A 25052-nucleotide genomic window follows, 5' to 3' on the forward strand; every position below is an offset into this window, starting at 1 on the left:
ATTTCATTCTATTTAATGGCTGAGTAATAATCCATTGTATATATGTACCACATCTTCTTTATCCATTCTTCTGTCAGTGGACATTTAGTTTGCTTCCATGTCTCGGCTATTGTAAACAACGTTGCAATGAACGTTGGGGTGAATTTATCCTTCCAGACCATGTTTTTGTACAGGTATATGCCCAGGAGTGGGATTGCAGGATCATATGCCAGCTCTGTTTTTAGTTTCTTAGGGAACCTCCATACTGTTCTCCATAGTGGCTGCATCAGTTTATATTCCCACCAACAGTGTAGGAGGGTTCCCTTCTCTCCACACCCTCTCCAGCATTTATTGTTTGTGGATTTTTTGATGATGGCCTGGTGGTGTGAGGTAATATCTCATTGTAGTTTTGATTTGCATTTCTCTAATAATTAGTGATGTTGAATATCTTTTCATGTGCCTCTTGGCCATCTGTATGTCTTTGGAGAAATATCTATTTAAGTCTTCTGCTCATTTGTCGATTGGGTTGTTTGTTTTGATGATATTAGGCCACATGAGCTGATTATAAATTTTGGAGACAGATCCCTTGTCACTCACATCATTTGAAAATATTTTCTCCCAATCTCTGATTGTCTTTTCATTTTGTTTGTGGTTTCCTTTGCTGTGCAAAAGCTCTTAAATTTAATTAGGTCCCATTTATTTATTTTTGTTTTTATTTCCATTACTCTGGAAGATGGATTGAAAAAGATATTACTGCAATTTATGTCAGAGAGTGTTCTGCCTGTGTTTTCCTCTAAGAGTTTTGCAGTGTATGGTCTCACATTAAGGTCTTTAACCCATTCTGAGTTTATTTTTGTGTATGGTGTTAAAAGACTGTTATAATTTCATTTTTTTACGTGTAGCTGTCCAGTTTTCCCAGCACCATTTATTGAAGAGACTGTCCTTCCTCCATTGTGTAGTCTTGCCTCTTTTGTTGTAGATTAATTGACCACAGGTGCATGGGTTTATCTCGGGGCTTTCTATCCTGTTCCATTGATCTATAGTTCTATTTTTGTGTCAGTACCATACTGTTCTGATGACTAGAGCTTTGTAATATAGTTTGAAGTCAGGGTGCCTGATTCTTCCAGCTCCGATTTTCTTTCTCAAGATTGCTTTGGCATTTCGGGGTCTCTTTCGTCTCCATACATATTTTAAGAGTGTTTGTTTTAGTTCTGTGAAAAATGCTATTGGTAATTTGATAGGGATTGCGTTGAATCTGTAGATTGCCTTGAGCAGTATAGTCATTTTGACAATATTGATTCTCCCAATCCAAGAATGTGGTATATCTTTCCATCTGTTTGTGTCATCTTTGATTTCTTTCATCAGCGTCTTATAGTTTTTGGAGTACAGGTCTTTTGTCTCCTTAAGTAGGTTTATTTCTACACATATTATTCTTTTTGATGCGATGTTAAGTGGGATTGTTTCTTGAATTTCTCTTTCTGACCTTTTGTTGTTAGTGTATAGAAATGCAAGAGATTGCTGTGTATTAATTTTGTAACCTGCGACTTTACGAAATTCATTGATGATCTCTAGTAGTTTTCTGGTAGCGTCTTTAGGATTTTATACATATAGTATCATATCATCTGCAGACAGTCAGTTCAACTTCTTCTTTTCCAATTTGGATTCCTTTTACTTATTTTCTGATTGCCATTGCTAGGACTTCCGAAACTATGTTGAATAAAAGTGGCGAAAGCGGACATCCTTGTCTTGTTCCTGATCTTAGAGGAAATGCTTTTAGCTTTTCACCGCTAAGTATGATGTTAACTGTAGGTTTATGTATATGGCTTTTATTATGTTGAGGTATGTTCCATCTGTGCCCACTTTCTGGAGAGTTTTTTTTATCATAAATGGGTGTTGGATTTTGTCAAAAGCTTCTTCTGCATCTATTAAGATGATCATATGGTTTTTACTCTTCAATTTGTTCTTGTATCACATTGATTGATTTGCAGATATTAAAAAATCCTTGTAACCCTGGGATGAATCCTACTTGATCATGGTGTATGATCCTTTTAATATACTGTTAGATTCAAGATTGCTAGTATTTTGAGGATTTTTACATCTATGTTCATCAGTGATATTGGCCTGTAATTTTCTTTTTTTGTGATATCTTTGTCTGGTTTTGGTATCAGGGTGATGGTGGCCTCATACAATGAGTTTGGGCGTTTTCCTCCATCTGCAATTTTTTGGAACAATTTCAGAAAGATAGGTGTTAACTCTTTTGTAAATGTTTCATAGAATTCACCTGTGAAGCCATTTGGTCTTGGACTTTTGTTTATTGGGAGTTTTTTAATCACAGTTTCAATTTGAGTACTTGTGATCAGTCTGTTCATATTTTCTATTTCTTCCTGGTCAGTCTTGGGAGATTGTACCTTTCTAGGAATTTGTCCATTTCTTCCAGATTGTCCGTTTTATTGGCATACAGTTGCTTGAAGTAGTCTCTTAGGATGCTTTGTATTTCTGTGGTGTCTGTTGTAACTTCTTGTTCATTTCTAATTTTATTGATTTGAGTCCTCTTCCTCTTTTTCTTGATGAATCTGGCTAATGGTTTATCAATTTTGTTTATCTTCTCAAAGAACCAGCTTTCAGTTTCATTGATCTTTGCTATTGTTTTCTTCATCTCTATTTCATTTATTTCTGCTCTGGTCTTTATAATTTCTTTCCTTCTACTGACTTTAGGTTTTGCTTGTTCTTCTTTCTCTAGTTGCTTTAGGTGTAAGGTTAGGTTGTTTATTTGAGATTTTTCTTTTTTCCTGAGGTAATACTGTATTGCTATAAACTTCCCTCTTAGAACTGCTTTTGTTGCATCCCATAGGTTTTGGATCTTTGCTGTCATTTTCATTTGTCTCTAGGTATTTTTTGATTTCCTCTTTGATTTCTTCAGTGATCCATTGGTTGTTTAGTAGCATGTTTTGTAGCCTCTACATATTTATGTTTTTTTACAGTTTTTCTTTCTTTTAGTTTATTTCTAATATCATAGCATTGTGGTTGGAAAAGATGCTTGTTATGATTTCAGTTTTCTTAAATTTACCAAGGCTCTCTTTGGGGCCCAGCATGTGGTCAATCCTGGAGAATGTTCCATGTGCGCATGAGAAGAATGTGAATCCTGCTGATTTTAGATGGAATGCTCTATAAATATCAATTAAGTCCCTCTGGTCTAATGTGTCATTTAAGGTCTGTGTTTCCTTATTAATCTTCTGTCTGGATGATCTGTGCATTGCTGAGAGTGGGGTGTTAAAGTCCCCAGCTATTATTGTGTTACTGTCGATTTCTCCCTTTATGGCTGTTAGTATTTGCCTTATATATTGATGTGCTCCTATGTTAGGTGCATATATATTTATAATTGTTGTATCTTCTTCTTGGATTGATCCCTTTATCATTATGTAGTGTCCTTCTTGGCTCTTATAACAGTCTTTATTTTAAAGTCTATTTTGTCTGATATGAGTATTTCTACTCCAGCATTCTTTTGATCTCTATTTGTGTGGAATACCTTTTTCCATCCCCTCACTTTCAGTCTATGTCCCTAGGACTGAAGTGGGTCTGTTATAGACAGCATATATACTGGTCTTGTTTTTGTATTTATTCAGGCAGTCTATGTCTTTCTATTGGAGCACTTAATCCATTTACATTTAAGGTAATTATCAATGTGTAAGTTCCTATTGCCATTTTCTTAATTGTTTGGGGTTTGTTTTTGTAGGTCTTTTTTCTTCCCTTCCTCTGTGGTTTGATGACCATTCTTAGTGTTGTGTTCAGGTTGCTTTTTCTGTGTGTGTGTGTGTGTGTGTGTGTGTGTGTGTGTGTGTGTGTGTGTAGTAGTTTTTGGGTTTACTGTTCCCATGCAGTTTTGATATAGCAGTCTATGTATGTACAAGATTGTTTTAAGTTGCTGGTGTCTTCCCCGCCTAGAGAAGTTCCTTTAGCATTTGTTGCAAAGCTGGTCTGGTGGTGCTGAACTCTCTTAGCTTTTGCTTGTCTGTGAAGCTTTTGATTTGTCTGTCAAATCTGAATGAGAACCTTGCTGGGTAGAGTATTCTTAGTTGTAGGTTCTTCCCTTTCATCGCTTTAAATGTATCGTGCCACTTCTTTCTGGCCTGCAGAGTTTCTGCTGAAAAATCAGCTGATAACTTCATGGGGATTCCCTTGTATGTTGTTTGTCATTTTTCCCTTGTTGCTTTTAATATTTTTTCTTTGTCTTTAATTTTGTCAGTTTGATTACTGTGTGTCTCAGCATGCTCCTCCTTGGGTTTATCCTGACTGGGACTCTCTGTGCTTCCTGGACTTGAGTGACTGTTTCCTTTCCCATGTTAGGGAAGTTTTTAGGAATTATCTCCTCAAATATTTTCTCAGGTCCTTTCTCTCTCTCTTCTTCCTCTGGGACCCCTATAATGTGAATGTTGGTGCATTTAATGTTATCCCAGAGGTCTCTTAGAACTGTCTTCATTTCTTTTCATTCTTTTTTCTTTATTTTGTTCCGCAGCAGTGATTTCCACCATTCTGTCTTCAAGGTCACTTATCCGTTCTTCTGCCTCACTTATTCTGCTATTAATTCCTTCTGGTGTCTTTTTCATTTCAGTTATTATATTGTTCATCTCTGTTTGTTTTTTCTTTAGTTCTTTAGGTCTTTATTAAACATTTCTTGCATCTTCTCGATCCTTGCCTCCATTCTTTTTCCAAGATCCTGGATCATCTTCACTATCATTATCCTGAATTCTTTTACTGGAAGATTGCCTATCTCCACTTTACTTAGTTGTTTTTCTGGGGTTTTATCTTCTTCCTTTACCTGGGACATATATACCTTTACCATTTCATTTCATCTAATTTTCTGTGATTGTGGATTCTGTTCCGCAGGCTGCAGGACTGTACTTCTTCTTGCTTCTGCTGTCTCCCAATTGTCCTTTCCTTGTGGTGGTGTGGACACACTGCCCTTCCTGGCATTGACATCTGACAGTGTATACAGATTATTGCCAAGCAGGGAAACTCACTGGAGTCTTGATGTCTGAAGTTTTTATTGGGACTTCATCATGTACACCTAGTTGACTGCCCATGTGTCTGGCCTCAGCCTCCAGCCCCTCTGGAGGTCAAACTGATACCCCATGACCCAATGCTCCTACCCTAAATCACACTATTAGGCAATTTGGCTTGACCCATGACCCTAGGTAAATAAGAACACTCCTCTCAGGCATGGCATTCCAAAGGCTTAGAGATTACCTCCCAGAATGGAGGAGAAAGACCAGACCTCTCTTTTATTATATAGTTTGTTTTTCAGCCAACACTTATTAAGTACTTAGTGTGTTCCAGACACTGTGCTCAGTTATCACACTATTGTATAGGTGCAGGTGAGGAAACAGAGTTGCCAAGACAGGGTGTCTCATCCAGGGTGATATAGCTAGTGAGCACAGCGCCATTTCAAACCTGTGTCTGGGCTTATAATCAATACCTTATGCTGCTCTTTACCACATGATTAAATATTGTTTATGACCTTTTGAAAAGTCAAAAATATTGAATATTATTTGCAATTGCCTGTAGGTAGCATCTTGTAACTTTGTTGCTATCTCTTGGATAGAATACCTAGAGAGAAAACCATAGGGGAGAAAAAGTAGAAGGTTTTAATGCCACAGATGTATTTTTCTGTCTCCCATTTTTCATTCTTTTCTTAGTATCCATTAAAAAACTGAACTAGCAGCAATCTCCACTGTTCATAATTATCCTCATGAGGTCATTTGAGTACCGATGTAGGAAGAATGCTCTCATCCTGTTAACACTCCACTTTCTCTAGACAAATGGAAATTTTAGTTCTAGATCCTTTATTGAGTCTTTTCAAGGTTTTTCCTGGACAGAACTAGATTTTCTATGTACGGGATCCAAAAAGTAAGAAAATGGCTCTTTTGAGAGTACTAAGCAGTACTTAGTACCACTTCTTTGCTTCTTGCTGTGCCATGGGGAACTTATCCTCCTTCCTAAGGTAGACAGGGGTTTTAGTATATACTTGGTGTAGGGCCAATTATTGATTCTTCCCTCTTCCATAAAAGAAAGATCACAGGTTGTCATTAACATCTCAAGTTTACTTTAAAGTGTTGCTTCAGGTGAATTTGTTCAATTAAATAGTGGTAAAGCATTCATACCAAGTCTATTTTCATACAAATGAGGATTAACTATTTGTCAAAGAAACATAAATAACTATAAGGCCTAATTTTTCTTTGCCTTTTTGATATATGGGAAGCTGAAAGAAAGGAAAAAATAAGTCAAGAGGACTTACCTGGTGGTCCAGTGGTTAAGACTCAGCATTTCCAGTGCAGGGGGCACAGGTTCAATCACTGGTTGGGGAAGTTCCACATGACATGTGGTGCAGCCAAAATAAATAAATAAATGGATTATAGCCTTCACAAATGTCAATATCTGGATGTTCAGATATTGATATTTCTCCTGTCAGACCTACAAATACACTCGAACTACATTGATACTACTTTTGCCTCTTGATGCTGATCAAGCATAATGTTGATCTTATTGCTGATTGACAGAAGTGCTCATCTTTCTATTGACTTTCTTCCAGACGAAGAAAAGAACAAGCAGAACAAAACAAAAACTCAAACCAATGATCCCAGTGAAGGAAAAGCAAAAAGTGTACGGCATGCTTATGTTCACAAACCATATCTTTATTCAAAGTATTATAGTGATTCTGATGACGAGCTTACTGTAGAACAACGGCGGCAATCTATAGTAAGTCAGATTTGATCTCTTATTATTTTAACCTATTAAATCAGGTTGGCAAACTTGACTAGTCTGTTTACAAGGTACTGGTGAGCATTTGGAACAGTGACATATAGGTTCTACTTTCAGGAACCTTGTCATTTAACCAGGCAGAATAGACATAAACATATGATGGAGGCGTTTGTATCATGATTAATGTTAGTGAAAAACTGGTAACAACCTAGGTGTTTCATAGTGTCGAAATGTTTGACTCAAATATGGATCCAGCCATAAAGAGAGGTGACATCAGCCATTAACATAATATTAAGAGGGAAGCGCAGTCCATCCACATATTTCCTGCATTTGAAAATACTTCTAAGATGTGCTATTAACAGCTTTTTAGAGAAAAAAAGTGCTACCTTGTTGTATATGTACATCAATTTTAAGATGGCTTACGATTTCAGAAACGTTAAAATATGAAAAATTGTGCATCATAGATTGAGGAAGTATTACTACATGAAAAATGACTTGAAGGAAGTGCACCAAAATGTTAATAGTGGCTTATCTCTTGAGGTTAGTGGATAAGGAGTTACGCTTAGGCTTAGGATGTTTGGTGCTTTGAGGCTTTGAGTTCTGGGTGGGAAAGAGATGGTGGAGTAACACACAATGACTGGATTTTCCCTGGCTTTAAAATATGACTGCAGAAAGTCCCATGTCTAAAACCTGGGTCCTGAAATCATGACCAGAAAGTCACATTTGTTGTAGGACTAGCCTGTCACTTGAATCTGTATTTCAACTTTCTTTTTTGAGAAAATAAAAAAATTATGGAGACCTACCTCTATACTTGATGCTCATAGATATTTTTAAAGCTATCCTTTTAACTGAAATAGCAGTTTATTAAGCCACCACTTCCCAAAATGATACCTTTAAATTGATGGCATTCTTTAAGAGTAATGAAGAATTTAACTTCTCTCTCTTTTATTCTTCTGGTAGCTTCCAGATTGAAACACATGCACACGCACATACGCACATATGTATATAGTAGTAAATATGCACTTTTGCAGAGCCCTTTAATTTGTAAGAACATCTGAAGGGCAAGTGTACTTTTTTCCCCAAAGTGTTTTTGCTTTTGCCTGATAATCTGTCAGGATAATTATGAATATTTTGTGGTTTTAGGCTAAAGAAAAAGAAGAGAGGCTTTTAAGAAGGCAAATTAATAGAGAGAAACTTGAGGAAAAACGAAAACAGAAAGCAGAAAAGACAAAGTCTTCAAAAGCTAAGAATCAAGGTATGGGAGATGTTAACTTTTAATATTTTAAACTACCTTATATACTCCATTATTTTCTAGCTATTAATATAACTTATGAGATATAATTTTGATTTTATTTTATCATCATATCTCAATAAAACCTCACTTTTTTAAGTTACGTATTTTAAGGTATGGAAGATTTCCTTTTTAATCTGATGTGTTTCATCACTTTCTTAATTATATTTCTGTATCTAAAGTAAACATTCTATCACATACCAGATAATACACCTCACATGTTAGCAATTTATTTTCCAGTGATGGTGGAATGAATTATCACTGGAAAATGTATTGTTAACCTGTGAGTCCTCAAGCCTTGCCGTGATAATAATGGAATTCATCTATACTTTATGTTAACTAAAATGTCAAACATTTATCTGGAATATTTCATTGAACAAAATTGAACTTCCTCTGGACACTGATCTTGTGTGATATAAAATACACAGATGTACATATATGAACATTTTAAATAAAAAATATGACTTCTCCATCTAAAAAATTATTTTTATTCTAACACAGCTTGGAGATATTAAAGCCATGTTGCATTTTTACAGTGATTAGAAAATCTTAATGAAAAATAAATATTACACTGTTTTTAAAACTCTGTGGTGAGATACAGTTTATTGATTGCTTCTTTCCCAGGCAAAAGTAGTGTGGACTTAGAAGAATCATCAACAAAGAGTTTGGAACCCAAAGCACCCCGAAGTAAAGAAGTCCTTAAAGAACAGAAAGTTTTAGAGAAAAAGGTAGCCTTAAGCAAAAAGAGAAAAAAGGATTCCAGGTACATATTTTATCTGGCCACATTCCCACTGTAACATTCTCTCGGCATGCTTTCAGAAGAGAGGCTTTGAAAATGACAGTAAAGAGTGAGACCTTTAATGTGTATGTTATTCCATGTTTATGAAAGACCTTAGGGTTTCCTTTTCAGTATCATAATTCATTGTGTTAATATCTATAATATTTCAAAGTAGTGTATACTAATCTTTTGAGGGGGGCAGGCTTTTTTGATAATCTGACGGAAGCTTTGGGCTCTTTGCCCAGAAAAATGCACATGCATAAGCACACAGTTGTCCCTAGAGTTTCAGAGAGTTTATAGACCCTCTGGAAGTACTCAGGAAGTATCCCTGTTCTGGACATTCAGTTACCTCTTACTGACAGTGACTGCTTCCATTCTCCAGTCTTTCCAGGCAGTTCACTTCACCAGAATCTCATACTTCTCCCCATAAACCGGAGGTCCGAGCCAAATTTTTTTTAGCACTGCATTATCATGGTTAATTCTATAAGAATTACAAAGCTGAAGAGATTGAGAGTGGCTGTCTAGGCATGGGCTATAACTTTGCTGTTCCATCGTGATGCAGTTATATAAATTTATCTTAAACTTGAAGATAGCTGAATCAATCATTTGCAGAACTCAGTGGGAGGAGTTAGCTCTCATTTTTCTCATAGACCTCATTCCAGTTGATCTGAATAAATAAAACTACCCTGTTTATTCAAAAGATAAGACTTTCAGAATGAAATTGTAGCCCATATCATATTCATCTTCAAGCAAAATTCAGGAAATTTTGTTTCAAGAATACTTTCCTATAGGGCCAAGAGTGTTCCATGTCACATTTGGGATTGAGTTCTTCACTGTTGACCAAGAATAGGATTTAAATTGAAATGCACAAGTCTCTATGTATAGATTAAGTGTTTATAGTAAAGAAAAGCTAAGGTTTTTTTTTAATCTTCCCAAGAAATTCTGATATTTGATTCAAAGTTCATATTTCACTTTTTCCCCCACCTAGGAACGTTGATGAGAATTCTAAAAAGAAACAGCAATCCGAAGAAGATTCCAAAGAAACCCTCAAAACAAATGAGGTGTGTCTTAATTAGTAAAACCCCATTTTAACTGTTCTTTTGTTAGATATACGCCATTCAGTCCTTTGTAGTAAAACTTAGAATACAATCTGATTTTTTCCAAGTTGAATAAAAAATCCATCACATTCAGCATTCTAGCACCCCCATCCTATTATGACCTGAATTCCTCATTTTGGCAAGTTGATTCATATGATCTTTTATCTGGATAATAGCTACTTTTCTACTCCCTTCCCTTCCCCCAACTTCCCCACCTCTTATTTCCTATTTTGGCAATAATAAAATTGCCAGGAATAATAATGAAAAAGAAAAGGGAAAAAAAGCTAAAAATCCCTCCGCAAATAGATTGTCTGTTTTATTCTCTTCCATTTCTCATCAACATATGTTCATAATTTTGTAGAGTAGATGTAATCTTGCAAAGTGTTTTTAATGTTCCCTCTTTACTCATTGTATGCTGTAACTTCCTAATTATAATATTTGATTGTATATTATATTGAATACCATAATTTAAGCATTTCCCCTTAGTTGAGCACTTAGATTGTCTCTAAGATGTGATCATTTTAAATAGTAAAAATACGTACATAAAACTACCCCAAAAATGTTCAATAAATACATTTCTTCTCCTTTTTGCCTTATTTTCTTGGGATAAACTTTTGTTTTCACTGGGTTTAAATGTTTACGTATACTGCCATATTTATAACTCTGTAGCTGAACTATCTTAACGCTTGTAAGGGAGACACTAATGGTTTAGTAATTATTTATGCATAGCCAGTAAATGTTCTTGATGTCTTTATCCAGAAATTAGAGGCATATTTATAAGTATATCCTGATATTCTAATGGCATATCTTTAAATATTTAACTTTATTTTATGAGAAATTTCTGTGAAAAATGATCTCATAAAATTTTATTCACATTAATTGGTTAGAACTTACTGTAAAATTAGGTTGATGAAATCCCTGTTCTTTCTTTGAGGAGTTTAATTTTAAAGTACTTTTTTAAGATCTTGCTATGTCCTGGTCCCAATATTAGTAGTTGTTGAAATGTAAAAAGGTGCAGTGATATACTTACCCAGAGACACAGAGGGCTTTCTGAGGACTTCAGCCCATTATTTGAATAAGAATAATTATAGCTAGTCCATAAGTCTTTATTAGAGTGTGCTTAGTCATTAACATTAATCCCCTCAGTGCTGTACTGTGGGATAGGGAGGAAAGTTTGGATGTTTTGGTCTATCAGTATCTTCCCTTGGATACATCAACGTATACATACGTTATATATAACATTATTATTACCGTGATTTATTGTGTGCATTTGAAGCTTCCTAAGTAGCTTGTCTTGCAGGTAACCTAAATTCATGGAGTTCCCATAAATAATTTGGGTTTCTATATTAAAATATAAGAAACCTTTATTTCATTGCAAAATTTTTAAATTGCCTTCATTAGGTTTTCAGCTTTTGGACTAAAAAGAACATTGCTTTGTCATTCTTTCAGCTTATATTTATTAATGACCACTGGGCATTAGTGGGCTTTAGCAACTTAGAGTTTAAGAAGGCTTCCTAAATGCATGGACGCATCTCAGGAGAAAGAACTACTCTCTAAAAAGATGCTGCAATGTAGTGGGAAGGGTACCACACTCAGATTGAAATCATCTGAACTCGTTGCTGGGTGTCAAGTTATTGAATCATGCTGAGTTTCAGGTTCCTGATGCATAGAATGAAGTTAACAATATCTACTGGCTGCTGGCAAAGGTTAAATAAGTAAGGTGTAACATGTGACAGCACTCAACGTACTATATGCACCCAAATGTTAGATGTGAATATAAAAATTAATGTTAGTATTTCTTATATTTTAACTTTTATTTTCTTACAGCATTGTGAAAAGGAAAAAGTATCTTCTTCAAAGGACTTGAAGCACGTTCATGCAAAGAGTGAACCAAGTAAACCTGCTCGGAGACTTTCAGAGTCTTTGCATTCAGCTGATGAAAACAAAAATGAATCCAAAATAGAAAGGGAACATAAAAGACGGACATCAACCCCTGTTGTGGTGGAAGGGGTACAGGAAGAGACTGACATGAGAGATGGGAAGAGGCCAGTGGAACGGTCAGAAGGTGGCACAGAAGAACCCCAGAAACAGAAATGCACACTTAAAAATGAAAAGCATCCAAAGAAGGATGATTCTGAAATACCACACTTGAGAAGCCTGCCTAAGAAAGAGACAAAATCCTCCAAGGACAAGCCTGAAAAAGAGAAAACTTTGTCAGAAGACAAACTGTCTACAAAACATAAGTATAAAGGTGACAGTACACATAAAACAGGTGATGAGACTGAGCTTCACTCTTCTGAGAAAGGCTTGAAAGTTGATGAAAATATTCAGAAGCCAAGTCAACAAACAAGGCTTTCTTCAGATGATAAAACTGAACGAAAAAGTAAACATAGGAATGAAAGGAAATTATCAATTTTGGGCAAAGATGGTAAACCAGTTTCTGAATATATTATAAAAACCGATGAGAATGTTCGTAAAGAAAACAACAAAAAAGAGAGACACGGGTCAGCCGACAAAACTAAGGCAGAGCACAAATCAAGAAGATCAAGTGATTCTAAAATTCAGAAAGATTCTCTGAGTTCCAAGCAACATGGAAGCACATTACAGAGAAGAAGTGAAAGTTACTCAGAGGATAAATGTGATACGGACTCGACTAATGTAGATAGTATTTCAAAAGCAGAAGAGGTTGTTCACAAGGAGAAGCGAAGAACCAAGAGCTTGTTAGAAGAGAAACTGGTGTTAAAGTCTAAATCCAAAAGCCAAGGCAAACAGTTAAAAGCAGTTGAAACAGAATCACAAGAAAATGTCATGAAACAGGTGACCACTTCAAAACCAGATAAGGAGAAGAACACAGAAGAAAGTGACCCAGATAGGCTGCGGAAGTCTAGAGTTGAAGACAGACCTTCTGAAGAAAGTGGTATGGAACCTGCATCAGAGAGCACTGCCTCTTCAACACACGGTGCACAGAGAGAGTCCAGTCACAGAGCGAAGTTACCACTAGCAAAGGAGAAGCACAAGGGTGATAAAGAGTCAACCTCCGCCAGACTTGAGAGAAAGTTATCAGATGGGCACAAAAGCAGGAGCTTAAAGCATAGTAGTAAGGATGTGAAAAAGAAGGAAGAAAATAAATCAGAGGACAAGGATGGTAAGGAAGTTGACAGCAGTCATGAAAAGCCCAGGGGAAACAGTTCAGTCGTGGAAAAGAAATTAAGCAGAAGGTTGTGTGAAAATCGAAGAGGAAGCTTATCCCAAGAAATGACCAAAGGAGAAGAAAAACCAGCAGCAAACCCTTTGGGTACTCCCAGTAGTTCCTCCCTTCAGAGACCCAAAAAAAGCGGTGATCCTGCCTTGATGCCCGAGCAAGAGCCAATGGAAATTGATCTGGAGCTGGCCATGGAAAATGCATTGGAAGTACCCAAAACCCAAAACATCAGAAGCAGTAGTTCTCAGCAAGACATTGACTCAGAAAATATTACAAAACAAAAAACCAGCACTACAGTTCTAAAGGATGAGTTACGAACTTCCACAGTAGATTCAAAAACAGCAGCGCCAGCCTGTAAATCAGGACGTGGAACAGGAACCGTTGGTAATTCTGAAAAGCACGCTGATCATAAAAGCACCCTGACCAAGAAAGTGCAGCTCCAAAGTGCTGTGTCCAAACCGAATCCCGGGGAGAAAGAGCCTGCTCAACAAGGAACTCATGAAATGAATGTAGACTCTGAAACGAGTCATCGATTGTTACCTCGTGCCCTGTCAGAAAGTGACAGGGCACAAAAGAATTTGAAAAACACCACCAGACCCACTGAAGAACGTGTTGCTCAAGGAGATACTGCTCTTGAACATTCCACAAATGTAGACTCCTCCCCGTCCTTAAGTTCTGTGACTGCTGTGCCTCAGAAACAATCTCATGATTCAGGTGTAACTCCTTTAGTTGACAAAAGAACTGTTTCAGAAGGTGGCACAGCCAGCACCTTGCTTGTGGACCACTCTGAAATCCCTAACCAAAGCTTGACTGTTAGGGAATCAGAAGGCCCTAGGACAAGTGACAGCAAAGAAGGTGATGCAGTTTCCACAGTAGATAAGCCAGCAAAAGCAAGCATGGATAACAAAAGACACATTCCAGAAGGTTCCCAGGCCACTGTACTCCACAGCAAACAAGGAAAAGTAAACACGCCTCTTGGTAGTGAGTTAACAGACATGACTATGCAAAATGAGAATGTTATCAAAGAAGGTGGCTCAATGGACGTGGCTGGGAAAGGAAGTAACTTGAGTTCAAAGCAGACAATTAAAGCTTCTGTAGAAAATGGCCAAAAGGATGGCATTGCTGTTGATCAGGTGGTAAGTGTGAGTACAGAAAAAGATGCTGAAACTGTTGGACTTAAGCATAATAGAGGCCCAGGTGAAATAGAAAACATGCCAACTGATGCTGACAGAAGGAATGAAAACAGTGAGGTGGACACCAGTGCTGAAAGCAACACTGTATCCTCTGTTTTACACCAAAGGAGCGGGAAAGCTGAGACTGCAACAGCTGGGTCTGGTAGAGCAGAAAAGACTTCCATTGCCACCAGTACTGAAGGGAAGGACAGAGGTGTTCCCCTAAACCCAGTAAAGGCGGGGGATGCCACAACCACGTCTGCAGAGACAGCAGAGGGCAGGGTGGCTGTGCCTTGCACAAGCATCGAGGCGGATGAAGGCCTCACGATGGGTGTGCACTCCAGAAAGCACTCTCTTCACGTCAGGCTGGAAGCCAGGGAAGGCACCATCTTTGCTGCAGCAGAGGAGGGTGGGGGTGTCGTCACAGAAGGATTTGCTGAAAGTGAAACTTTCCTCACAAGCACCAAGGAAGGAGAAAGTGGAGAGTGCACTGTGGCCGAGCCGGAAGAAAGAGTGGCTGACCCAGTGACGGCTCCTGCAGGGACCACTGAAGATGACGTCAATAGCGCGGCACCCGAAGAGAAGGATGATGCTGTGACCAGCGCAGGCTCCGAGGGGAAGTGTGATGGTTCTTCAAGTGGAGACTCAGGACTCGTGGAGGGAACGGTTACTTTTATTAGCGAGGTTGAAAGTGATGGAGCGGTAACAAGTGCTGGCACAGAAATCAGAGAAGGGTCCCTAAGCAGTGAAGAGGTGGATGGATTCCGGAGAAATATGATGAGAATGGGCCCCAAGAAGGAAACTGAGGGGACTGTGACGTGTACAGGAGCAGAACGGAGAAGTGATAGCTTCGTCATGTGCTCAGTAGCTGGTGCAGGGCCACAGGAGGAGCGGAGGGTTACAGGGGCCCCTGAGGTCACAGTAGATAACGACACGCCAGCGGGAGCCAGTCCCACCCAGGAGGGAGGCGGGTCTGTGAACGACGGCCCAGAAGGTGAAAGCGCGGTCACCAGCACAGGGATAACAGAGGAAGATGGGGAGGGGCCGGCAAGTTGCACAGGTTCAGAAGAGAGCAGCGAAGGCTTTGCTCTAAGTTCCGAATCAGAAGAAAACGGAGAGAGTGCAATGGACAGCACAGTTGCCAAAGACGCCACTAACATACCATTAGTCGCTGCTGGTCCGTGCGATGATGAAGACATTGTGACCAGCACAGGTGCGAAGGAGGAAGATGATGAAGGGGAGGGTGTTGTGACCAGTACTGGAAGAGGAAATGAGATAGGGCACGCGTCAACATGCACAGGGATCGAAGAAGGAGGTGAAGGGGTGTCCGTTTGTGAAAGTGCAGAAGAAGGGGATGGTCGGATTGGCACTGCGGTGGGGCATGTGGAAGCCGAGGCCGGGGCTGCCATCCCGAATGCAAATGAGAGTAATGTTGTTAGCATGAGCGGTGCCGAGAAGGACATTAAAGATGCAGAGATCTGCTCCAGTGCCAAAGGGATTGTGGAAAGCAGCGTGACCAGCGCAGCTACAGGAAAGGGCGAAGTGGCTCCAGTTCGTGAAGGTTGCGAGGGTCCCATGACTAGTGCAGCTTCAGATCACGGTGACAGTCAGCTCACCAGAAAAGAAAAAGTCGACGATACCAGTATTTCCACTGGCCTGGTGGGGGGCAGTTATGAGGCTCTTGTATCCGGTGCAGTCCCGGAATATGAGGCTCATCACACATCACCAGGCGAAAAAGCAGATGAAGGTATCATCACCTCTGTGGAAAATGAAGACTGTGACGGCCTTGTGGCTGCTAAAGCCAGTGTCAGTATTACCAACCAGGCTTGTTTAGCCAGCGGTAAAAGTCAAGGTAAAGGCTTGATGATTTCTACCAGTACAACAAATGATTTCACCCTGCAGCTAAACACGATGGTAGACATGGAAGAAGGTCGTTCAAGTGCCCTGAGAACTGAAGAAAGTGTGGAAGGCCCCAGAATGAACGTGGAAGAATTCGAGGTCCCCATGCCCAGCGCGGTGTCAGGCGATGAGAGCCAACTCCCGGCTGCTAGAAACGAGGAGAAAGACGAGTGTGCCATGATTTCCACAAGCATAGGGGAGGAGTTCGAAGTGCCCATTTCCAGTGCAACAACCATCCAAGGTGCCGAGAGTCAGCAGCCAGTTGTAGCAGTTGAAGAAATAGCTAAAGGGCCAGTCTTGATGAGCGCCGATGACTTCGATGTGCCCATGCCCAGTGCACCTGTGGAAGTCGAGAGCCCCCTCGCTTCAACCAGCAAGGAGGAGAAAGATGAGTGTGCCCTCATTTCCACCAGCATCGCAGAAGAGTGCGAGGCCTCCATTTGTGGTGTGGCTGTGGGAAGGGAACATGAGCGATCCATCCCGGGCATGGAAGAGAAAGATGGGAGTGCCATCATCTCAACAAGCTCAGTAGAAGACTGCGAGGGCCCAGTGTCCAGCGCTGTCCCTCAGGAGGAAGTCCATCCCTTGGTCACACCAGCGGAGGAGATGAGTGACACCGCCATGATTTCCACCAGCACCTCGGAAGGACGTGAGGCAGTCATGGTGGGCGCCGTCCCACAGGATGAAGATCAGCCCACCATTGCGGGAACAGAGGACTTGAGTGATGCCGCCATCATCTCCACCAGCACAGCCGAATGTGTGCTGGCCGCCACTGGCCTAGACAGGCACGAAGAGAATCAGCTGACTGCAGGCAGCCCTGAAGGAAAAGATGACCTGTCACCCTCGAAGATGAACAAAGCTGAGGCCCCTCTGCCAAGCCTAATTGCTGAGGACAACTGTCAGTATCCTGGGCCATCAACAGGAGGAAAGGAAGTGGGCCCCATGGTGGCAGTGGGCACCAGGGAAGGGCACAGCGGGGTGTTGGTCAACGTGCTCTCTGCAGGTGCTGGGTGTGCATCAGAGACAGAGAAGTCTGGCAAGGACTGTGCGGGCAAAGTTCAGAGAGAAGATGAAAGCCCTGAGGCAGGGACGTCGGGGGACAGCACTCAAGGCAGGTGTCCAGCAGGCGTTAGTGTGGACTTGCCTCTCGACCCTCGAGGACCAGAGCAGGCGGCCAAGGACTCCTCCATCAGGGTGCTCTGTTTGACAGCCATAAATACTGGTGCTAAAAAAGCTAATGATCAGCAGGGGCCTGAGGGCAACTTGAAAACCACCACCACTGAATGTATCAATGGCCAAGAATCAGAAATTGCTCCTTCTCATATGACAGTCCTTCCTGCTACCTACGCTGTAGCTCCCTCGGCTCCTAAATGCAAGCAGGACTTGACTATCAGGAGTGATCACAGTGGCAAGTGGACTGCTCCGGCGTCTGCTGAGAAAACAGGAGATGGTAACAGCATGACCATGTCCTTCCAGGAAGAAGGAGGCCTTGAAGTCACTGTTTCTTCTGAAGAAAATTTGCGTAACATAGGTGAGAATCTCTTAAGTGCAAATTGTCACATTTTACAAAGATAGTTGTGTGTAGAGGACATTTAAGACAATCTTCCAAAAGATGGTTTGGGTTCTAGAACGTCACAAAATAGCTCTCATCCAACTTGAAGGTCAAGCTTCTCTAAAATTGTGTTTAAAAGCTTAAAGCCTTAGACCTGCTTCTCATGTGCGATGAGGCCAGAGGCTGAGAGCCAGGTCATCAGCTGGCCAAGTGTTGTCTGCAGGACTGTTGCAAGTCACTAAACCTCTTGGACCTTCAGGTTTCTTATCAATCAAAATGAAGATCCCTTACAACAACGTATGAAATCACCCTCATTTTACAAATGAAGAAAAAGATTCAGAGAGTTTAAATAACTTGCATAGTACTCAGGTGCCTCTTAGAAAAAAATTACTTCTGAGCCTCAGTTTTCTGTTGTATAAAAGGGGATAATAGTACAAAAACAAGCATCATTCCAACCCTTATCTGACTTACAGACTTGAAATATGTGTCAGTTCAGTCTGGCTGGCTACTTCTAATCAGGGAGCACATTATTTTTTTTAATGGAGTTTATTGTTCATATAAATGAGTTAGTTTCCGGTTTAGAATTGTTTGAAAAGGAAAAGAAACCCGTTCCTTCCTGGTAGATTTCAGAGAGTGCTGGTCTTGTTAGAAACAGTTGGTAACTTTCAAAGGTGTAAGCTTTGAGCTCGGTCATTCATACGCTCCCACTTCAGACACATTACACCAGGTACCACTATGGATTCAAAGATAAATAGTCAAGATGGGAAAACAGCTGTGAATCTAGCCATGTATAGTACATAGGCCATGACACTGCAGTGTGACAGGTGCTTAGAATAGGGTTAACCACAGAATGCTGTGAGAACTCGGAGGGGGCACATGGGCTGGACTTGAAGGGATCAGGGATGTTGTCTTCCTTTCTACTCTGATTGTATAAATTGTAGCATCCTGGACTTTTCAACTGGAATAGACCTTAGATACCATCTAAATGCAGCCTCCAGAGGCTGAGGCCAGTAGGTTTAGTCCTGTTCATTATAGGGACTTAGATAGGAGACATTAAGAAATGTTCCAAGGGTTGAAATAAATGACTAAAATTTTTCATTGATTTTAGCTTAGGGTAAATTGAACACTGTGGAAGTTTTTATGACTCAACCATTGCTACAGTCTATTATTCCTCCTGCCTCCCCTCTTTTCTTCCCCCTAAAGGAACAGAAATAGGAGGGCTTTTAGCAAAGGCAAGCTTGCAGCCTCTTGGAGAAAGGAAGGGTTTTCCTTGGAGGCTTACATGTGGGCAGGTGAGAGAAACTAGAAGTCACAGGACAGAAGAGAGAAGGAAAGAAACGACCAAGACAGGGATAGGTTTGAGTCTCTAGCAGAGAAAATTCTGTTCTCTTTTTATCCACTTCACAGTTTTTAACTTTATGTTCAACTTTGCTGTGTCAGCATGAAGCAAGTACAGTGAGTCTATTCACAAATCACCTTCTTTATTGGGAATATACCACAGTGGCCTAGAATATTTTCTTTTAGGGACAAACTTGATGTAGATCACTGTAGAAAAATTCTTGGAAATGAGACATCCTCACAAATAATATTGTATCATTCTTTGTGGGCAGCCATCTTAACAGCAAAAAAAACATTTTCACACCCCCTCCACCAAAAATGAGTAAATGACCCCTTTCTGTTCATCTGAGAATTTTCGTATATATTCTTTTTTACTGTTTTCTATTGACAGCAAAATAAAACAGCAAAGGAAGAGGGCATGGAGTACTAGATAACAACATTCTGTTACCTTTTGATTCAGGATGTATTTTGCAAGCAAATTCTTAAATTGATTTAGTGCTTTGAATTTCTTTAGGCACTGAAGAGTCTCCATTGAATGATTTGGGAGGATTGGGACTGAAAGCCAACTTGAAAACTGAGGTATGGCTGGTAATTCAGTTATGCTGAACTGTCAGTGGTGTAAGTACCTTTTCACCATATATAGACATATGTACACTTGAGCAGAATATATTTCCTGTGTTCTGTATAGCTATACAAGCAGAGTATAGCTTCTAATTGTACTTAAGACATTTACGTTTTGTTATTGTCACATCCTATAGGGGAAAAGCTAAGAACCTCAATAATCTCAGTTAATAGTGCCATCATCAATTCCATCCACTCAAACCAGAAACCCAAGAGTCACCCTCAGTCACCCCACATTCAGTCCATTTCCAAAATATAACTTGAATCCATCTATTTCTATTTCTACAGCTTCCACGTAATCTAAGCCACGACTTCAGTAGTGTCCCCATTGGACTTTCTTTCTCTCCGGTCCCTCCTCTAGTCTTCACACAGCCCTGAGAGCTATCTTGAAAAACATGTCATTGCTCCGCTTGAAATTTCCAGTGGCTTCCCATCATACTTAGAATAAAATCTAGTTTTGGGAGTGTTTTTTGTTTTTGTTTTTGTTTTTTTATCACAGCGGGCACTGCAGTGGTTCAGGGTGAGCTGTGGTGAGACTTGAGCCTCTTGAGGAAGTGGGGCAGATCAGGAAAGGTCTTGTGTGTTGTACTCTTTTACTTTAAAGCAATAGGAGAGCCATTGATGGATGAAATTAGTTTTATCATATCTTATTTTATTTTTTTGTTTCTGAAGGTTGACAGTATTCATTTTTAAATTTCACAAACTTGAAAGTAGACTTTTATATTGTCACAGGATGCTGGGTGTTTTTTTTAATTCACTTGAGGTGAATTAAACTTACCTTCTTATTTCAAAAACCTCATTTAACTTATTTGTTATGGTGCTTTGGACTTTTTAGGTATTTGTGCCATCAGAGGAAGAGAAAAATCATGAAATTCCAGCACCACCAGAAAGTCCAAGTGGGAGAAAGCTGAGTGGAATCGGTAAATTCCTTTTAGTGGTTGTTCACATTACTTTTTCCTTGCATGTGGTTTTATCGTTTATTGCCACATAAAATTAGTAGCTAACTTGTAATAAGACATCGACAGGCTATATGGATTTACCTCTCACTTTTTAACATAGGTTAGAGAGAACTCTTTTCTATTTCATTTTTAACTTATACTTTTTCTCATGAAGTATCAATATTATGTCAATCAATGCTATGTAAGGTAATTGTTTAAATCCAATGTCTCCAAATAATTGTGGCCAAACAAGTTGCTTTGGAGCAAACCCTTGCTCTAGCTCACAAATGTGTCAGTGTGGCCCTCCCTGTCCTTTCAGGTGCTATCACAGTTCACTTCCAAAAGGCTAGTCTCCGGCCCCTGTTCCCACTTCTTTTAACTTCATGCTCATGACTCCTGGGCTCTGGCAGTTGCCCAGTTACTGAAGCTACTCCCCACTTGCATAGCCTCTTCTCAGTCTCTCTGTGCAGTAGTATTCGGTGTCCACTAAGTATTTTTTAGGGGAGAGCCTCAGTGTCAGACGGGATTAGGACAGCGGCTCTCAAACACTTTGGTCTCAGGACCACTTTATACTTTACAAATGACTTCATCTAAATCTGATTACCTCCCAAAGGCCCTAACTCCAATACCATCACATTGGGGGTTAGGATTTCAGTATATGGGGTGGGTGGCAATATATTCCATGTGAGGGGGATAGAAACATCCAGTCCATAGCATTCAAAAAACTGAAAAGTTCGGGTAAAGCATGATCCAGGAGCAAAGACACAGCTTGCAAAGGCCCAATTTCTTATCTTCTCCTTTAGCCCCCAGCAGAAGTAATCACTTTCTCATTCTTGGTCTTTAGGAAGATATCTTTGTGCTGTCAATCATGGCTGAAATCCTGAGACTTATTCTGATTCAGTTTAGGTACCTGAATTATACTGTTCTATAATTTTTTTTTAACTCAGCCATATATTGTGGGCAGCCTTCATTGTCAGTGTACACAGATCAACTTCATTTGTTTTAATAGTGGTCTGTAACGCATTTTCCCATTTGTTATTTCAGTGGTCTCCAGTTTTTGTAGCTTTTACTAGCTGCAGTGAGCTTCCATATGCATGTAACCATGCATTTCCCCAAGTGTTTTCATAAGAGTGAGTTGAGAGGTCAAAGAATATGTAAGTTTTGCATTTTCATTTCAAGCACTTGATACTCCCCCTAATTTGGAGACAAATACTGAAGGATAAGTAGGTGTATATTCGGTGGACAAGGCAAAGAGAAAGGCAGTGTGTATAAATCCTCACCTGGAACTATCTGGGGCAGTCAGGGTGGGGACCTTCCAAGGCACAACCGTCTGAAAGGGCAGCCTTCAAAGTATGTGACCTCAGAAGCCTTATAAGCAAAAGCACCAGGCAGTCCTGGAAGACCACCGCAAGACCTGGTAAGCCATTCATGCTCACATGTTAAAACCCTAACGATGACTAATCTATCCAAAACTTGGACAGATGCATTAATTAAAATTTGTATGTATGTGTTATAATACAAATAATTAATATCTCATTTGTTAATTGTCAAGAAGGTAACATTTTTGGATTCTGAAGTCCTTTGTTCCCCCAGTTATATTTCAGGTTACTTTGCTGTGTTTAGGTACGGTTGAATAAGAGATCTACTTACGTAAAAGGAAGTTGTTTTTAAAAGAAAAATGTGTGTTCTGTCATTGTTGAGTAGAAACAGTAGACCTTGTACTTCAAGTTTCCAAAGAATATAAACAGACCATTGCTGTTTGAAGGGATAGGATCTAACTTTTCATTTGATGGCATTATTTTTAAATGAACCAGTGTTACACTGTCACTTAACAGTTACAGCAAAGGCCTTCCTTCCACCGTCCTTCTAAGCTTCAGACGCCGACATGGTTACATCACTACAGTGATTTAATGGATCACTGCCATTACTGTAAAAATGCAGGCAACATTGTTTTTCTGATAGTACGACAGAACACGGATTGTAGAATATAATTGGTCAGAATTTTATATTTCACAAAAGCAGCTAGGCCACTTAGCGACATATTCCGACTTAACTAAAAAGCTCTAAATTTGTTTCTCTGTGGTTCAGAAACAACATTCAGTTTCCTTATTTCTCATTTTTATTTTTGAACAGCTGAACTACAGAGGGAGCCTTTGTTGGTGATTGAATCACTAAATGTAAGTCACTGTAATGGTTAGAGTTTTGTTGTTATTAGTTGGGGTTGCTTTGATTTGGGGTTTTGAGAGCGATTACATTTAGGGGAGGGGCTGGCTGTGCGTTTCTTTAGGAGACAGGACGTGCTCTCCATTCAAGTTCAACCTACTGACACCTTCAGTTTCATGTTCAACTATATCCACTGATGTCAGGAAATTTAGTTGTTTTTCTCAGAAAAAAGGAGTCACTCTGAATTCAGCAGCACTGTGTTCTAGTGGCTCTTCAGGCCAATGTCATGAAACAGCACTAAGGAAATAGAAGGCGGCCCAGATCCCTCAGACTAGGGAACTCCCCTGGTAATCCTAATGAAATCCTCCAAAGAGCTAGGAGCTTTCTATTTTTTTATTACTATAATGGGATTGCAAATTGGACTGTGATGTCTTAAATTATCCTGGTGCTGTAGACCAAACCGACTTTATTTTAAGAACTAAAGTTCACTTTATGTCTTTAGAAACCTTTTGTGAAGATACTAAACTATAATTGCTATATATACATATTTTTTCCCAGCTGTGGCTCTCATAATCCCTTTTGTGCTTGAAAGAGTTGGGTTTGTGTTTTTTTGTTTTGTTTTGTTTTTTTTGTCTTTCTTAATGCATAGAGAAGTGAACATTTTGTAAAATGCTTGCAAATCACAGACAGCTACATTCTTTCCAGTGCCCCTAGAGGACTCAGAAGAGCTTTGCTTCCTACCAGACAACTGTGGCATCAGAGGGCTTACCTCACCCTGTTGAGACATCCCAGTCTGTATCTAGAAGCTCACACACAGTCTACTGAGTAAAAGGAAGAGAAAAGCCCCACTTGGTTCTGTTCAGGTTTACCCTCCAGGAGTTCAAAGGATTCTAAATGTGGCCGAAACCTCCAGAGCTCCCCAGCATCCGACCTTGTTTCCCCGAATCCCCCAGCAGCTGGCTTTTTCCCGTCTAAGCACAACTGTCCTTTCCAAATATGAAATTCTGTAGCTAGGATTTAGAATATCGTAGGATATTCTAAGACTTCCTCTCTGTGTAAAAAAAAAAAAAAAAAAAAGTACAGTTGACAAGATTTGACAAAGGGAAACCTTATGACAGAATGACAGAATCCCTCAACATTTTTTAGTAAAGAAAATCTTCAGGGATTGTTGGATGGGAAGAGAAATCATAGAATTCGGAAATTTTTTCTCTCTTATTTCTTACTCTTTTGCCATAACCATTTTAAAGACAAGGAGAATAAACACAGTGTGATGCTAATTTGTTAAACTGAAACTTCTTCAAAAGGAAAATGCCCTATGCTCTTGAGCTTCTGAGTGAAATTTAAAAAAAAAAAACACGTACTCCATTTCCTTTAAGCGTTCCCACACACGGCCAGATTATTTTCTAGATATTCAAGATTTGTGTGAGATTATCCATAAGTAACTTTCTCTATTGCGTGTTTAGGTCGAAAATTCAGGCTCAAAAACAAATGAAATTCATAGCAAATCTCAAAGCAAAGAAGGTAAGTTAGTGAATTTCATAGTAGTAATTTTAATATTATAATTATCATTTGTTGAGTGCCTTCTGTGTGACATGCCCTGTGCTAATTATAATTAGTTTGCAAATTTTCACTCATCTAATTTATATGATCCATTACAATGAGTGTTAACAGCATCACATCTGTAGTTGAGGAAACTGAGGCATGGAGTGGTCCAGTGTCTCATTCAAGGCCACATAGCTTGTAAGTGGTGCCTTGCCTTAAATAGCTACTAGAACTTTGCCAGAAACCTCACAGTGGATTTATCCAGTGTGGATACAAAATGTATAGCCCCCAGTGGTTTGTATCATAGGAGAGGCTCTGTGCTGAGTACTTAACCGTTGATTTCTGACAAGCAGTCTCAATTTGGTAGCAGATCAGGGACATCACATTTATGGGGCTCATCGCCCAGGAGTCAGGCCTCATTGCACGCAACCTGCAGAGACTGCCGACCCCAGAGGGATAATTCTCTTCTCAAAACAAAATATAGAATTTTGTTGAATCCTACTGATTTTGTTGATCCCCTATTCCAAGAATGGGGAAAGAGGTCTTAATCCCCTATACAGTTATTTTTATAACATGTTATACCATATTTCAAACCAAAGTAAAGCGGCAATAATTATAAACACCCATGTACCCATCACCTAGTTTTGTCATATCTTAAAATGCAGTATATTTGCTTCATAACTTTTTAAAAAAATGTTACAGATATAGTTGAATCCATATTATG

At 39.6% G+C, this 25052-nt stretch overlaps 1 protein-coding gene and 1 long non-coding RNA gene across 6 annotated transcripts in view; one reads left to right on the forward strand and one right to left on the reverse strand.

The window, feature by feature from the left end:
* The window catches only part of LOC309627530, a 439048-nt gene that overhangs the window by 141197 nt on the left and 272799 nt on the right, over positions 1-25052 (reverse strand). The window lies entirely within an intron of this gene.
* The window catches only part of BOD1L1 (biorientation of chromosomes in cell division 1 like 1), a 55786-nt gene that overhangs the window by 13994 nt on the left and 16740 nt on the right, over positions 1-25052 (forward strand). For 4 of the 5 annotated variants that reach the window (XM_082389464.1, XM_082389463.1, XM_082389462.1 and 1 more), the window contains exons 6-14: positions 6566-6732; positions 7879-7990; positions 8651-8789; positions 9793-9865; positions 11729-17705; positions 19579-19643; positions 20521-20605; positions 22757-22800; positions 24250-24307. In XM_082389464.1, the coding sequence (XP_082245590.1) occupies positions 6566-6732; positions 7879-7990; positions 8651-8789; positions 9793-9865; positions 11729-17705; positions 19579-19643; positions 20521-20605; positions 22757-22800; positions 24250-24307 (6720 nt within the window). The remainder of the gene's footprint in view (positions 1-6565; positions 6733-7878; positions 7991-8650; positions 8790-9792; positions 9866-11728; positions 17706-19578; positions 19644-20520; positions 20606-22756; positions 22801-24249; positions 24308-25052) is intronic. The other variant, XM_082389465.1, reaches the window with a different exon arrangement.

Source organism: Balaenoptera borealis (assembly GCF_965194805.1).
Source record: "Balaenoptera borealis genome assembly, chromosome: 4".
Lineage (NCBI taxonomy): Eukaryota > Metazoa > Chordata > Mammalia > Artiodactyla > Balaenopteridae > Balaenoptera > Balaenoptera borealis.